The sequence below is a fragment of the Carettochelys insculpta genome, chromosome 6, assembly GCF_033958435.1.
Source record: "Carettochelys insculpta isolate YL-2023 chromosome 6, ASM3395843v1, whole genome shotgun sequence".
Lineage (NCBI taxonomy): Eukaryota > Metazoa > Chordata > Testudines > Carettochelyidae > Carettochelys > Carettochelys insculpta.
In genome coordinates, this window is record NC_134142.1 from 61,670,602 (window position 1) to 61,686,331 (window position 15,730).

Genomic DNA, 15,730 nt, shown 5'->3' on the forward strand with positions numbered 1-15,730 from the left:
TATCTGTTGGTCTATAAGGTGCCGCAGGACTTCTTGTTCTCAGAGAAAACCATAATTGAGACCTGGGTGGATTGACTTAAATCAAGGTGATTTTAAATAACTGATTTAAATCGGTATTTAAAAATCATTGATTTTAAATCACATTGCTGTAAAAAGCTAAGACTGACTGTTCTTAGAATTTCCTTTCATTTTGGAATAAGCCCCTTTGAACTCACTGGCACTTTTGGTTTTTTGACAAAACAAGTATAGAATGGGGTCTCCTTGGGAAAGCTGAGTTATGCTGTAGTCAAATAGGTAACAGACTTCTGGGATCACCATTATGGCCTGTGGCCATGGTGCTCCCAAAGTAAGGGGCAAAAATTATGAAATAGAGAAGAAAGTGCCAGTGGCATCTGGTAACTCTTGATTTCTTTTACTCAGCTTTCCGTATTGTATACAGTAAACCTTCAATTTTATGGACCCCAATTTGTCGGACTTCAGGAATGACAGAGGTCTGCCAGCCCTCCATTGTTGTCAAAGTCTGCTTACTCAGCGCCCATAAAATCCTAAATCCACCTCTCTCTCTCCCCCAGAAAGAAAGGCAACTTACTGGAACCACTGCTTCCAGCCACTGACTCCTCTACCACAGCCTGGACTGCTGCCAGAGCTGCCATACACTCCTCCCACCACAGGTGGCGTGTGTAAGCAGGCAGACCACTCTCATGTGTGCCCACCCTGATGGGAGGAGCACATGGTGGCACCTGGGCAGCTCCAGTTGTAGATGGGGCTCTGGCAGCAATGGTTCTGGTGACTCAGGGACTTGCATTCTTTTTTTGGGTTGAGGGGAGTAAGGTGTTCTAAACTTAATTAATTAAACAAGCCATAATAATTAGCTCAGATAAACTTCTTCTCTTTTTAGCAACATCCAACACAGGGAAACAGCTTTGGAATTTACTTGTCAAATTACTCTTATACAATACTAAAAGCCATCAAGAGAGTCTTGCAGAATGATGCACTGGCAAAGTGAATTATTTATCAGTTGATCCACTTCATTTTCTCCCAATAGGCAATTTTTCTTATGATGTCTTACTCTTGCAGCTGGGCCCTGCATTTTGTTCTTGTGCTGCTTACACTTGAAACACTTTGTTTTACCCAAAGAACAAATCTCTTTAAAATATTCCCAGTTAGGGTTTCTCTTACTCCTAGAAGCCGTGACAGTTTTACTGTCACGAAAGTGGGGGAATGTAAGAGGCTGTGTGTGTGCTGCATAATGTCTTCCCTTTTTCTTCCCTGCCCACTTTGCTGTTGCTTTCTGTGCTGCCTCCATCCTTTCCTACACATTATCTCTCTGTCTCAGTGTCTTAACTAACTCTGCTGTGCTTGACCAGGCTCCCACCACATAAGCACAGGAGTCCTTTCCAGCTTGTCTTTCTTTGCATGTAACTTTTTAGTCTGCTGAGAAACAAAAATTAAAAACACAGAATCTTCAAGACACAAGAGCTAAGTAAGCTGGACCCCCTAGAGCAGGGGCCTGCAGCCTTTCTGAGGCAGAGTGCTGAAATTTGACCTTTCGACTTCTATGTACAATCTGAGTGCCTGTGATACTTTTAAACTCACTAATAGTCCAACTTACAACAGCTTTGATAATAAATAAATGAAGATTCAGAGCTTTATGATTTAGTTGGTGGTTGGTAGCATTAGCTGGTCTTTTGTTAATCCACAAAATCCAGTTGCATGGGGGAGGAGCGGCAGGGCTGAGCTCCTGCCTTGCGTTCTGATGAAAATAAGCTTGTGTGCCAGACTTGGCACCCATGTGGGGTCTTGCTGACCCCTAGCCTAGAGCTATAGTGTAGTATGTTTGTGATGAGATTCAGTTGTAACTGTTACATGAGAAATGTAGTATTGATTATTTTAAAACATGAATCATCTGATTTTTTTTTTTAAGCTATTTTTATCCACACTACCTTTTTGTTACCTAATTGCATGAAGAATGCACAGAATTTTGAGAATATGAACTCTACCTGCATTTCACTACTTCTGTTTTCCTACCACTCTAGGGTATTCTAAGGGCTGGGATCAGAGAGATTTTGCATGGGCATAATGACGTCTTTCTCCTCCAGCATATAACTTGATGCATCAATTTTAGAATGCTAAGATGCTTGGGGATTCAGGAGTTGGGTCCTTTCACAGCAACCTAGTGATGCACCAGCAGGAAGATGCCCAATCAGATCTGTGACAATAACCCATTTCCAAAGTTTAATATGATATACATCAGAAGCTCTTAAATTATAAGCCATGGAGGCTATGTTCATCACATGAAAACAAGGCAGCATAATTTGCTAAACTGCAGTAAAAGAAATAAAAATTAATACTTTCCAATGCAATAAGTGCTCGTAGATATTAGATGACTGCACATAGGAGAGGAAATAATCCATGAGACCATCTCTGTAATAAAATGTGTTGTACCATTATCAAATTTGAGAATCCTTGCAACATTTCATTTTTCAACTATAATTTTAATAGAAAGTAAGACTATTTGTGTAAGGGAATGTCTGGTAAAAATTCCACTCAGACACTGGAGTAAGCATTGCCTCTTTTTGATCATAAGAGGTCAGAAAACTTGCTTCAGTTGATTTATAACAACAAACCAAGCAAGGTTTGTTCTGACTACTGATTCAAATTACATTTATTCTTGTGTCAGGTTTGTACATAAAGTTTTCCTCTTCTAAATTCATTGAATTATTGCTGTTGTGTGGTGGATCAAAAGACAGCATGTCTGTACAAGATTTTAAACAGGTACTTTAATGTCCTGTTCCAAGAAACTTACAAATTGTGTTACTGCCAGTTCTTGGTTTTATCTCTAAACTGAGCATATCTTCAGGTTAACTGCTTTGCAATGTTCCCTGGCACCATCTTTTCAAAAGTTGCCTTATCTATGAGATTTAGCACAATTGGAAAAACCACAGTGTGTGTTTGTCAATATAGAGCCTAATGCTACAAAGTGGGTGGAATGGGTCCAGCAGGACTAAAATGGAACTAGTAGTGCATTTCAACAGCCTTAATTTTACCAGCTTTTTACTTTGAGAAACCTGCACTGATTTTTTTGGCCCCTTTGATAGAATGAATGACTTCATAACCACAGTACTTTAAACTGACTGACTAAAAATAGCCACCTCAAAAACCTTTCCAAAGCTTTCCCTTTGCTCTGGAATCTCCTAAAACTTCAAGCTCCGTTAAATATTTTAGGAAAGCTTCTGTCAATACACGATTGCCTCATTATACGACCAGTGAGGAATAGAAAATAAGATGGTCCTAGTCTTTTTTTAAAATACTGAGCAACCGGTATATTTACAGCAAAAAAACGCATGTCAAAACAAAGATGAATTTAACCTTTTTCATCTTCAGATAGAATGAATGTCCTGGATATTTGGAAAAAAAATGTTTAAAATCTACAAGGGTTTTTAAATGGCTGCTATGCCTGTGTATCATTTTCAAGTTGCTCACAGTTTTTGTTGTCATAGTATCTTCAAACATGAAAGACTTTGCTTGATTATTGTCATAAAATAAAATTTGGGGTTAGTGTTAATTGAACTTAGTAAATTATTTCATTGGTTCTAACCTCTGAAACCTTGTTCTTCATGATCTCAATTACAGTGCTGCAAAAGTGGTATATAGATTTATATAAGTCTAAATCTGAAAATGTGGCAATAGTTAATTGTTAACATTCATGTAACAGAACATTTTTTACCTGGAGGAGGAGTAGCTCTGGTGTTATGCTGGTTTTTTTTTTTTTTTTTTTTTTTTCTCCTTTCACTTAGGTTCTTGAAATTTGTTTTTTGTTAAGCAGCTTAAAGTTTCTATTATGTAACTTTTCATATTTTCCTTATTGGTGTTACTTGCCTAGGGGGAAAAAGATCTGCATCTGAGCATGGCTCAAAATCAGTGATGCTATTGCAGAAATTGCATAGAGCTTCAATTAGATTGTGTTTAACTATAAGAGTCAACATATCTTATCCTAAAACTACCAGTTCCCCTGGTCAGGAAAAACTGTATTTCTGCTCCAGTGAAGCAAGCTGTCTATTCAGCCAAGCACTTAAGCACATTTTAAGTCCGCTTAATTTTAATTAAGATTTCCAAGACCAGCATCTGATGAAGTGAGTCTGTCCTCACGAAAGCTCGTGCTCAAAACTTTTCTATTAGTCTATAAGGTGCCACAGGACCCTTTGTTGCTCTTAATTTTAACGAGATTCAAGATTCTTCTTGAAGTTAGGCTCTCTCTGTATTAGACTGCTGGCAGTAGTTTATAGAAGTGGTTTTCAACGAGTGTGCCATGAGAACTGTCCACATGTGCCATGAAATTGTGTAATTTTCCCATCTCAGTGGCTTTTTGCAGCACTGCCACAAGGTGGGGGGAATTGACCACTTGTGCTGGCTGGAGCTCAAGCTTCCCAGCTGGGACAGGCTTGGTCAGTTTACACCCTGCAATGGCTCTTCAGAGAGCCACTGTGATGGAAATGTTGACTCCACAGGGCCCGGTTTGTGCTGGGAGGCAGCTGAAATGCTGTCAGCTGGTTGGAGTGGGGATGCAGTTTAAATGCCATGTCCTAGCTCCAACAGGCTGGCAGGGAGGGGAGCCTGCTTTCATTGGTTACTTGTTCACTCAGTGCGTCTCGTAAGGCATTGAGCAAACTTTAGAAATGTGCTCCCGGTCTAAGATGGCGTGTTTGTTTTTGTTTTTTTTTTGTGGTGGATTTGAAACATTAACACATTTGACCTTGCTTAGCTTGTGTGCACTACTATCTCTAAGATTGTAACCATATTGAATGTTAATAAATGTGACATTTTATGAGCAATCTGTTCTGCTGAAAAAAGTGGGTGTACTCTGGAATTGTCTCATTGAAGTGTGCTGTGTTACTGAGAAGGTTGGGAACCACTGGTTTATAATGCACACATAGCCAGATGCTGAAGTAAAAAGCAGTCTATGTCCTCATTGTGATGTATGGCTACATGTGCCAGTGAAAGACTCTGGCATAGGAGAGATGTGGGAGGTAGGTAGCAGCTTCAGCAGCCGCTAGAGCCTTTCACTGTAGGAAGGAAATATTCTGGCGAAAGGCTAGGAGGAGGCAGTGTGGAAAAAGTCTTGTTAGTCTTTTCCCCACTGCCTCCCCCTGGCCAGAGCCTTTTGCTGCTTCTGGAGCATCATTCCTGCAGACAGGAAGAACTTTGGCAGTGGAGAGCTGACAGAGGTTTTCCTGTTGTACACCTGTCATGAGAGTCTTTTTTTGCAGAGGGAAAAGGCTCCAGCAGCAGGACTCTATGCTGATTTAAAAACAGCTGTATAGAAAAGGAGGCAGAGCTGGGGCCAGCAGAGAGCATGGCATGTAGGCTATGTATTTGCACACATACCCACATCCCTCAGGCATCTCTTTTTACACTACTTGCCTTAGCCATGTCTTGTGACTTACACTGCTTTTTTATCCCTTTTCTAGGAAGGCTGGGTTGGGTATGTACTCTGCATGCTTTGAAAAGAAGCATGCAGTAGAGACGTGTAAATATGTGCTTTGTGGAATAGAAAGATTTAAACATGCTTAAATACTTTGGTGAATGGGTCAATATACATCATGGCCTTATGCAACCTTTGTTTAATGGACTAGTGTCCTCTTTGGGTCACATTTTATGTTCTTTACTCCTCTGCAGGCAGATAAATTGCTGAAGACTCTGAAGTGGCACTTTCAGGAACAAAAAGGAGAAAATGGAAATCAGGTAAGAATTATGAAAGACAGTGCTCTAGAAACTATTCTAAGAAAGTTGCTTCTACTCTGAGAACTGCTTTTCATTACATGTAATGCACTGCAGTTCTCATGTAGAGCAATGGTAACATACTCCAATTTTTCTTTTTAAAATCTGTGTCTTCTGCTTAATTGATATTTTTGGTATTTAGTTTTGAAGTCATTCCATGTATGACTAGGCCAGTATCCATCCATGTAATTGAACTATAACATGACACCTTGGAGTTAAAACTGAACTTGTGCTCCACTATGTACGCAGCTCTATCTTCAGTGTAAACTACAATGTAGTTCAATGGAAACTGATAAGCTACTGTTCAAATTTGCTCATCTCTTCAGCTCCAGGCATTAACAATGGGAATGATACAAAATTCTCTGTGTCCTTTGAGAGGAGATTATCTTCAGGAGCAGAACCAAGCTTAGTGACAACCTAGAGTTCAGTATTTTAAATGCTAGCTGTGAAGTTTTGCACTCGCCACTCAGGGAGCACCTGTGCTGCTTCTGCAAATAATGCTTTTTAAGGATAGTCTACAAACAGGGACTGCTGTGCCAGATCAGAAGTCTGTAAAATCTGCCATCTTCCCTGACTGCCAATATTAAATGCTCTAGAGGAAAGCAGAAGAAACCCCCTATTAGACAATTGTTACAGGAATTACGCCAGCTCATATAGGAAGCTTCTTGCTACACCGAAACAATTGGGTAGGGGTGAGTGGCCCTAATTTTTTTTTTTTATTATTTTTTTTATATAACATCGAACTTTTATCGAGTTAGATGTTCTCACCTCTTTGTCTAATACTATTTGTCTAGCCACTTTGGGAATACAGTAGACCTCTGACATACACTATTTGGACTTGCGTATTCCTTACATTAATGCATGTCAAAATCATGACTGGAGGGGAGCCAGGAGCCAAGTGGCAGCCTGCCCTCTGCTTGCAGAGCTGGGAAACTGACCAGCAATGCACTGTTTAGTTTCCTGGCTCTAGCCAGGGGAGGGGATCTGGGAACCAGACTGCTGCCTGGTTCCTGACTCCTCCCAACTTGCGCAAACTTTGAGTTATGCGTGGTTGCCAAGGAATGCAACTTGAGTATAATACAGTGGATCCTCACATGTTACTCCTAAGGATGGTATAACCAAAGGATCTCCCAGTGAAACTTAATTTGTGTGTTTGCCCCCAACTCCCCCCAGTATTTTAAGCTGTATGTGGGATTTTTAAGAAGAACTTTTCTGTTTTGTTTAAATATGTTGCCTCTCATTTTCATAGACTGTTACCTTATGTCATAACAAAAACAAGGAAAATCAGAAGTGTCTTTCTCTGCCATGTGTTTGTATATGCTTCTAATGTGGCCTCTTTTGTGACACCCTTAAGAATTGATATAATCCTTGCCAGATTCAGTTTTCTGCTTAATCCTTAAGATGTTGCTGCTCTATGTACTACAGATCAAGTATGCTTTTTTTTTTTTTTTTCCACTGCTGGCGATCAGAGCAGCCCTATAGACGCAGATGTGTTTTGCAGTACTATGAGATCTTAAATGTTTTGGGGACCTCCCCCTGCCCCAAGATTCTCACAGTCAGGTGTCAAATGCAAAGTGCTCCATGTGTTAAGGATTTTGATAGAATGCTATGCATATAATAAGACACAAATTAGAAGATTTCAGATAAAAGGCTAACAAACTGCTGTCAGAAAACTAACTTCTGTATTTGAGGAAAATGCTGGCATCGGCACAGTGATGCCAATGAATAGTTAGGATGCCAGCAGAGTTATATGTGAGTCATCAATGTGACAAATCTGTGTTTCATTAATAACTTTGACGCAATCTCTTTGTGCATCTGACATATGTTAGAATGTTAGAAAATGGTCCCGTTTCTCTTGTACAGGACTTGGGAAGGAGGAAATCCTCTTCCACAGACACAGAGGAACTCAGCAGTCCAGAGAAGGTCAAACCTACTCCAGTGTCCTTTGTCACAAAAAGACGCAGAAAAGGAAAGAAGGTAGCAACTGGAAAGATGGCCTTCAGGGAGGAAATTAATATCAGTGAAAAAGATACCAGGCCTCCTGTTGGAAAAGAGGTGACTCAAATTTCTCAGGTGTGTGTGCTTGTTTTGTTTTTAAATAAGAGAAATAAATACAAGTTAATTAGAACCCTTTGGTCTATTCAGCTACCTCTGGGCAGGAAATGCCTGACTTTCAATAGGCAAACCCAGTAGTGTGTGTGTTGGTTTTTTTTTTTTTTTTTTGGTACCCTGTTTTTCTGAAATATATCAGCTGCTTGTTGTAATCAATCATACCTTTTCTTTAAACTTTTTCTGTATCCACTTCAGATCACTTGTAACCAGCATGGGTCATAATTTCACTTTAGGTGCTCATATACCACAGTGGATGCAGTTTAAGAATCTTCTTGGAGCAGTGTTTCCCAAACTTTTCGGCATCACATCCCCCTTTTGATTTTTGAGGAAACCCTCATGACCCTGCACCTCTCTTACCATCATCCAGTCCCCCTTTTAATAAAAAAATCAATTTGTAATTTAAAATAAACACAAAAACTTGATATAAAAATGTTTGTTATTTAAAATTAAAAATAAGCACAGACAGTTTTTCTTGGTCCCTTTTAGGTGCCTGGTGCAGCCCGAGCTGGCCGGGTGCCTGAGCCCTGTGCCAGCCACCAGAACTACCTGTGCAGTCCGCCCACCCACCTGAGCCCCGCACTGCCGCGACCAGCTGCCTGTCCACCAGCCACCCACCCCAGCCATGTGCCAGCCACCCGAGCCCCATGCTTCTGGGGCCAGCTGCCTGCACGCCAACCCAAGCCGCCCTGTGCAGCCAGGGCCAGCCTCCCACCTGTCAGCCTGAGCCCTGCAAACCATTTGCCTGAGCCCTCCCCTCCCACAAAGCCAGGTACCACTAGCCCTTGCCCCATCCCCAGCCCCCCATCTAACCCAATCTTCCTCCCACTCCCACTCCAACCCATATTCAAGCACCTTTGTGGAAGGCAGCTAGCTCCACATGGGCCTTTGCCAGCTGCCTGGTTCTGAAAGCAGCTGCCCTGGGTCATCCACATAAAATGGCAGGGGCTGAGAGCCAGAAGCAAAGGCTCTCTCTTTCTTCGGGTGGGGAGAATGATGGGGGGGCTCTGGGTTACCTCACATACCCCCATAGAATTTCATCATACCCGCTGGGAGGGTACATCCCCCAGTTTGGAGAACCATGCATTAGAGATTAAATACCAAGACATTATAAATATTTTACTCTCTTCTAGCTGAATGCGCTCAATTCTTGGTCTTTGTTTTGGTTAAGAGCAGATATTCTGCTCATGAGTTGAATGTATTAACTGTCTTTGCACTCTTTGAAGTATTGAAATATCATTTTTTCCTTTCTGCATGCTATGACACTGTTCTAAGTATGGCTTTACAAGTGCTTTGTAGAATAAAGCCACAGTTTCTCTATTTATAATGATGAACAAGATAGTTGCAGCTTGTGCCTGGCTTGCCTTTGAAAGTGTTTTTAATTAGCAGTCGACTAGCATGAACACTTTTCCTTCCCCCCCCCCCCCCCATGTAGTTGAAACTTACTGAAACTGGCTTAACCTTGAAAAAGTGTGTTTTAGATTTTTGGTCACTTTTTTTTTTCTTGGTTTTTCCTAATGTTAGGTTTCTTCAGCTAAGGCTGACAAAGCATGTTCTTTGTAAGAACCGTGCTCTTTATAAAATGGCCAGCACCTTTTTCCACCATGGTCCTGAATGGGATTTAAACGAAGCTGCCCTCAAAGAAAGACTATGGTTTACTGGCTCATTATATAACTGTTGAAATGTCATTATTAAGGAAACAACCAATATTGTGCCGTCTGAATCAGAAGTGCATGTGGTATCCCAAGTCCAGTAGCCCCAGTGCTGCAGAGAGATCAGTTTCTTAACTTGGTCCTGCAGTTACTCAGTCTCTGCCTCGCTTACTGTGGCAGAATGAGAGCTTAATGACCATCAAGAATGTTGCTTCTCATCTGCTATCTTCCTTAAAATATTTTCCTTCATGTTTGCTCTCTTCAGATAACTGTCTAGTGCTCTCTCCCATATCGCTGTATTGCAACATTGTTGAGTGTTTCAATGTGAGTAATTTCTATGATGTACCGGATACAGCCAGCCCAGTACTGCTGCCAAGATATTCATCATTCAGTGTTGCATTAAATTCCATGTTCTTGCTGTATTCCTTATCTTTGATGGCTAGCTTTGAAGAAAAGTGAGTCCCAGCAATATGGAGAAACTTGCTTGCCCCATCTTGTTTAGAAACAGTCCATCTAATTAAAATAACATGGTAAAAAAAAAAAAATCTTTTCCCCAGTGTTCCCGGGATACTGTGTAATTACTGAGATATAACTAGGTGATCTCACACTTTATCTTAAACACACAGAGTGGTCAGCTGGAAAAATAGAAGCTGTTTCCAGTTAAGTCATGCTAGTTTTTTAAATGTTAACTAGTATATACAAGGAATACCAAAGAGGACCAGAACTGGAAAACTTTCTTTGGTTATTTTGCTATGTGCAATTAACAGTGTTTGGTGTCTGGAATATTTTACTTTCCCTTATAAGCATACCTTTTTCTCTGGGTTGGTACGTGAGACTTTTTTTTTTTTTTTTTTTTTTTAAAGGGGAGGAGGAGTGGAGAAGGAGAATGGCTTGTTTGTAAAGTGACAGATTAGCATATTAGGCTAGCTAATATAAAACTTTGCCAGTGTAGCTATGACAGATGTGAGATCTTAAGCTACGTCTACACTACCCTTGAAGATCGACCCTGAACGGGTCGATCTTCCAGGGTTCGATTTCATGCATATGGTATGGATGTGCAAAATTGACTTCTCAGGGGTCAGTTGACCCCTGTACGCCTCATGAGATGTCAGGAGTAAGGGAGGTTGACGGGAGAAACTCTCTCCCATCAATCTTCCCCAGCAGAGACAGCCAAGTTAGCCTATCATAGATATGTCAGTTCTAGCTACACAATTGCTGTAGCCAGAATTGTATATCTGTGATCAACTTACTATGCCTAGTGTAGACTTAACTTTAGAACCCAATTTATGTGACGATATTAGATGCTATGGGCACATGAGCTATTGATATCCTAGTGGTTCTCAAACTGTGGATCAGGACCTTGTTTTAATAGGGTTACCATGGCTGGTGTTAAATTTGCCAGGCTCCAGACTGAATCTGGAGCTTGCTCAGGACTGGGCAGTGGAACTCAAGATGGCTGTGTGGAGGCAGGCTTAGGCTTGGATCTCTGTCGTCCGTCTCTTCCCCCCAGCTTGGTTCATGTAGCAATTTCTGTTGTTGGGAAGGGATTGCAGTTTGAGAGCCCCTATGATAAAACCATTGTACAGTAAACCCTCGAAACGCAAGTTCAGTGCAACTCAGTACTGCTGCCCGCAGCCATAACTCAACCCCTGTGGCCCTGATTTAACTCTGCCCCCAACCCCCATGCGTATCTCTGGTTCAACCCTGACCCCCGCCCATGGCCCCAACCCACCGACAGGCTTAACCCTCCCCAACTGCCCCCCCATCTAGGATTTACCTTGCCAAAGGAGCTTCAGTTGCTCTTGCTGCTTTTCTGGCTGCAGAATGTGTTCCGCTGGGAAGAAGCTACCCCCCATCCCCAACTTATGCAAAATTCTAGTTATGTGAGGGTGCGGGAGAACGCAACCCTCGCATAACTCGAGGGACTACAGTATCAGTAAGTGGTGTGTGTATCTGTGTTCCTGGTTCCCAGGGTGGGCTTGCATTAGAATGTGGAATTAGTCAGGTGTGGAAGTTCAATGCAAGTTTCCAGTACTAGTTACGCAGAACCCAGCCCTTTGAGGCTTCTCTACATAGAAGTAAAATTAATTTGTTTTACCTGGTTTAGGAGGCCTGAGAGACCTAGGCCCAAAAACTGTGTAAAGAATCAGCCTGATCTGACTCGTAGAGAGACTCACGCAAATGGAACAGAGAACTGACAAACTTATAGACCTCCCAAGATCTCCTGCAGGTGACGGATCCTGTTTGGGTCCTTTTCTGTAATGCCCTTGACCTAAACAAATGTACTGTGCTTTGCAAAAGCTGGTTGGTCACTTACTGTCATTCCTTCTGCAAGAGGAGACCTGCAAGTATTGAACTAAAGTCATAGCTGCTGGGACAAGCACAGTTAATTGCAGAGGGATTGCACCCCTAAACCTTGAGCAGGGTGGAAGAGGAAGAGTAGCTTCCCAGTTTAACACCTAACGGTACGCTCCTGAGGGAATCACTAGTGGTAAAAGTGCAGTTAAACCCAGAACTATGACAATAAGAATGTCTGGGCTTTTTGTTGTGTGTTGTAATGGGTGAGGGAGTGCAACACATACCAGCAAAACTCCTAGTGTAGATGAAGTTACTGTGTCAACAAAGTGTCTTCATCTTTAGTGCTTATTTTATTGCCAAATACAAGCTATCGGGAGGGGAAAAACTATTTTGTTTGCTGGTATAAGCGATATCTATGCTACTAGGGTGCGTCTACACTTGCATTCCTCTTGTGAAAGAGGCATGCAAATGAGGTATAGCATTGCATATTTGATGCCTCATTTGCATATTCTAATTTCAAAAACTTCTTTCAAAAGAAGAAAGCCAGTGTAGATGATCTCTTTTGAAAGTAACCCCATCTTCGAAAGACTCCTCCTCTTTATTTAATGGATTCTTTTGAAGATGGGGTTTACTTTCAAAAGAGCAGCATCTACACTGGCTTTCTTATTTTGATATTAGAATATGCAAATGAGGTGCCATGTATGCAAATTTACGCATTGTTTGCATTTTCGATTTACCTCAATTGTATACCTCTTTCGAAAGAGGAATGCAAGTGTAGATGCAGCCTAGGGTTTAACAGCATACCTATACCGGCAAACTTTTTTCTGCTGTAGACCTTGCCCTAAAGAAGAGGCAGAACATCCTGAACAAAACTAACTTAAACATCTTTGAATTCCAGAATTATTCTGAAATGACAGAAAATGAAGTACACCAGGATGGGGACAGTAAGCAATTGAAAGAATGCCAAAATGAGAAACCTGTAAATAAGAACAAAGCACCTGCGGACCCAGCAATACATCCCATGCAAAGCCAGCAAAGGGAGAAGATTGTTTCTGTTAAAAGAAGTGGAGTTGAAAGTAAGTAGAAACTGCACATAGTTCTTAATTGGGGGTATTTACAGTACTTCAAAAAATAAACATCAAAAGTTCTATGTCTGGACAAATACTGTGGAGTGTCCTTGTGGTCTCGTGATCTGTTACCTAGATCATTGTCCCATGTTTCACCTGAAGATATCTGAAGAATCCGTTAAAATTGGGCTTGTGCACATGGTTTCTTTATGAATTGTAAGCCTTGAAGGTTAGGAGAAGATGGCTGTTCTGCTTTTTTTTTTTTTTTTTTTTTTTTTTTTCCCCCCCCCCCATTGGGAATGTCACCATAGTTTTGGTGAAGGCCTTTTTGGGGAAGTGGGGGAATCTGGGCATGCCCTTAACTAAATAGGTTAGTGCAGGGGTGGCCAACCTGTGGTTCTTTGAGCAATGAGATGCAGCTTCTCCTCAGAGCCACGTGCCAGGAGTGCTTACCGTTACTCTGTACACACACACACCCCTAGTGCTAAGAGGGAGAAGTGTATGGCAGCAGCAGCTCCAGTGAGTCCCATGCATTGGATTAGAGGGGGGTAGGGGGGATGCCTGGCTCTGCAGGAGGGGACGGTGATTGGGTTAGAGCAGGGAGGCTGAGGATGCCTGGCTCTGAGAGAGAGGTGGGGGATTGGGTTGGGAGTTGTAGGAGGGGGTTGGGAATGCCTGGTTCTGGGAGAGGGGGTGGGCATTAAACCACATCTAGATAAATTAGATCTATATAGAGGCAAAATAAATATATAATACATGTCTCTTTGTGTTCTATCTATAGCTATTTTGGCCTTAGTGCCTGGGTTAGTGTATCAAATTTTTAGTAAAGGTATCCATTTCCCAGACATTACTTCATGGAAAACAAGTAAAATAACCTTCATAAGCTTAAAGCAAGTGAAAGGTGAGCAGTTGAGAACAGAAGAGACTTGGGGCCAGGCTGTTGATAAACCTTTAGTGGTACCTATTTTAAATCCAGTCACCATAGCCTTTCAGGGTAGACAAAACCAGAACTTCTTGTGTGAAAAAACAAGCTGAATATCTATAAAAACAACCACTACCTTTTTAGGCTGCCTTTGTATATTTTTAAAAAAGGGGGTTGCACAATCCCAACTCTCTTCCTGGGAAGGTCAGCTTTAAATTCAGTGCCTCTTAAATCATTGTAGAGGGCGTTCTGTTCCTGACAAAAGAAGTTGAGAAGAGTATGTTGTGGTGTTTACTCATATTTTCCAGATATGTATGTTTGCAGGCTAGGGGGGGAAAAATGTTGGGCAGTTTAGACCACAAAAAAACCCACCTTGACAAGTGTAAATTGATTATTCCCTGCCTACTGAACTTGATAGGATACTGAAAAACTGTGCGTGCGTGCGTGCGCGTGCAGCTGACCTAAAGGGGAGGAGAAAAATACCCAAATACATACGTCTGTCTGGTTTGATACTTTATTGCTATGCTAGGTCCAACGAATCGGCTGTTCTTAACTGAGTATGGGTGTCAGTTAGCAGGTTGGGAGGTGGGGTCCAACAAAATAAGCCAGAGACCAGGGCTGGAATTAGACTTGCCTTGCCTGGGGCCCAGGGCAGAGAGCCCAAGGCTTGAAGCCCCAAGCCCTGTTGCCCAGGGTTGAAGCTGAAGCCTGCCCAACTTAGCTTTATGGAGTCACCTGTGGAGTCAGGCCCTCTTTGCTACCCCCAGTGTCTCTTCTAGCTTTTAATCTGCTGGATATGGAGGGAAAAAATTGTTGCTGCACAGGTGGAAGATTTTAATAGCATGGAGGGGAACCACAAAAAGGATGAGAACCTGTGTACTGAGCCCCATACAGTCCCATATGCTGCTCCAGGAAGGAAGCACATTCATATGTACAGTCGCTGAGTTGCAGCATAATTGCTGTGCAGTAGAACATAAGGAAACTGTTATGGGAAGCTAACGTCAACATTTTTCCCCAAGTCAGACAGAGATAAAAGGTTAACTGGCAAATGTTAATTTTATGAGTAACCAGCATTAAGCAATTACCCTGGTTGAAATATTTTTGCTTAAATGGTTAGCTTTTTTAAACAGGTATTACATCCCTAATGTCCAATACACCTAAGTCAAACAGCTGAGTTTTTGAAGAAATGCACAATATATGATAGCTTTCTGTTTGACCCAACAAGTTGAGGCCAGGCCTTCACTAAAGGAGAAGGTCAAATTAAGAGACACCACTCCAGCTACGTTAATTACGTAACTGGAGTCAACAAACCTTAATTAGGGCATCTGTGCAGTCTCCACTGTGGGAGCAAGCAGTCCCACTGTTTTCTTACTCCTAGGAAGCATCAGGAGTACCAGCACCGAAAGAGGTGCCTTCTGAGTTCGATTTAGCACATCCCTACATGACGTGCAAAATCAAACTCTTGAAGATCTACCATGTCGATGTTGATCTTCCACTTAGTGAAGACATATCCTGAGCTTTTACATTGAGAAGCATCTGCAGTATCCCTCTTACCCCATGATTGTAAGCACTTGTTTGAGGTTTCATGAGCTACTCTTGCTGCTGCCTTTTTGAGCAGTGGTTCATTCTAGTGACACAACAAGTGTTCTGTAAGAAGCCTACAGAGAAACTTACACTGATGGGTTCAAAAAAGTTGCTAATTTCCCTACCCATGTTGGTGAGTCTTTTTCACAACTTGGGGCTATTCTATACTGACTTCAAGGCAGAACTGAAATAAGCAATAATTGAGCACTTACTCTGTGTACAAATGCTACCCTACTCTAACCTAACATCTCTTTACCAAATTCAGCAATTTGTGTTCATTTTAAATCAATTCACAAACTGAACTCCAGTTAAAAAGTAGG

At 41.7% G+C, this 15,730-nt stretch overlaps 1 protein-coding gene across 1 annotated transcript in view; it reads left to right on the top strand.

The window, feature by feature from the left end:
* Positions 1-15,730, top strand: part of NUSAP1 (nucleolar and spindle associated protein 1) — a 39,249-nt gene that overhangs the window by 1,235 nt on the left and 22,284 nt on the right. Inside the window, exons 2-4 of the mRNA XM_074997025.1 lie at positions 5,677-5,742; positions 7,642-7,851; positions 12,736-12,913. Of these exons, the coding sequence (XP_074853126.1) occupies positions 5,677-5,742; positions 7,642-7,851; positions 12,736-12,913 (454 nt within the window). The remainder of the gene's footprint in view (positions 1-5,676; positions 5,743-7,641; positions 7,852-12,735; positions 12,914-15,730) is intronic.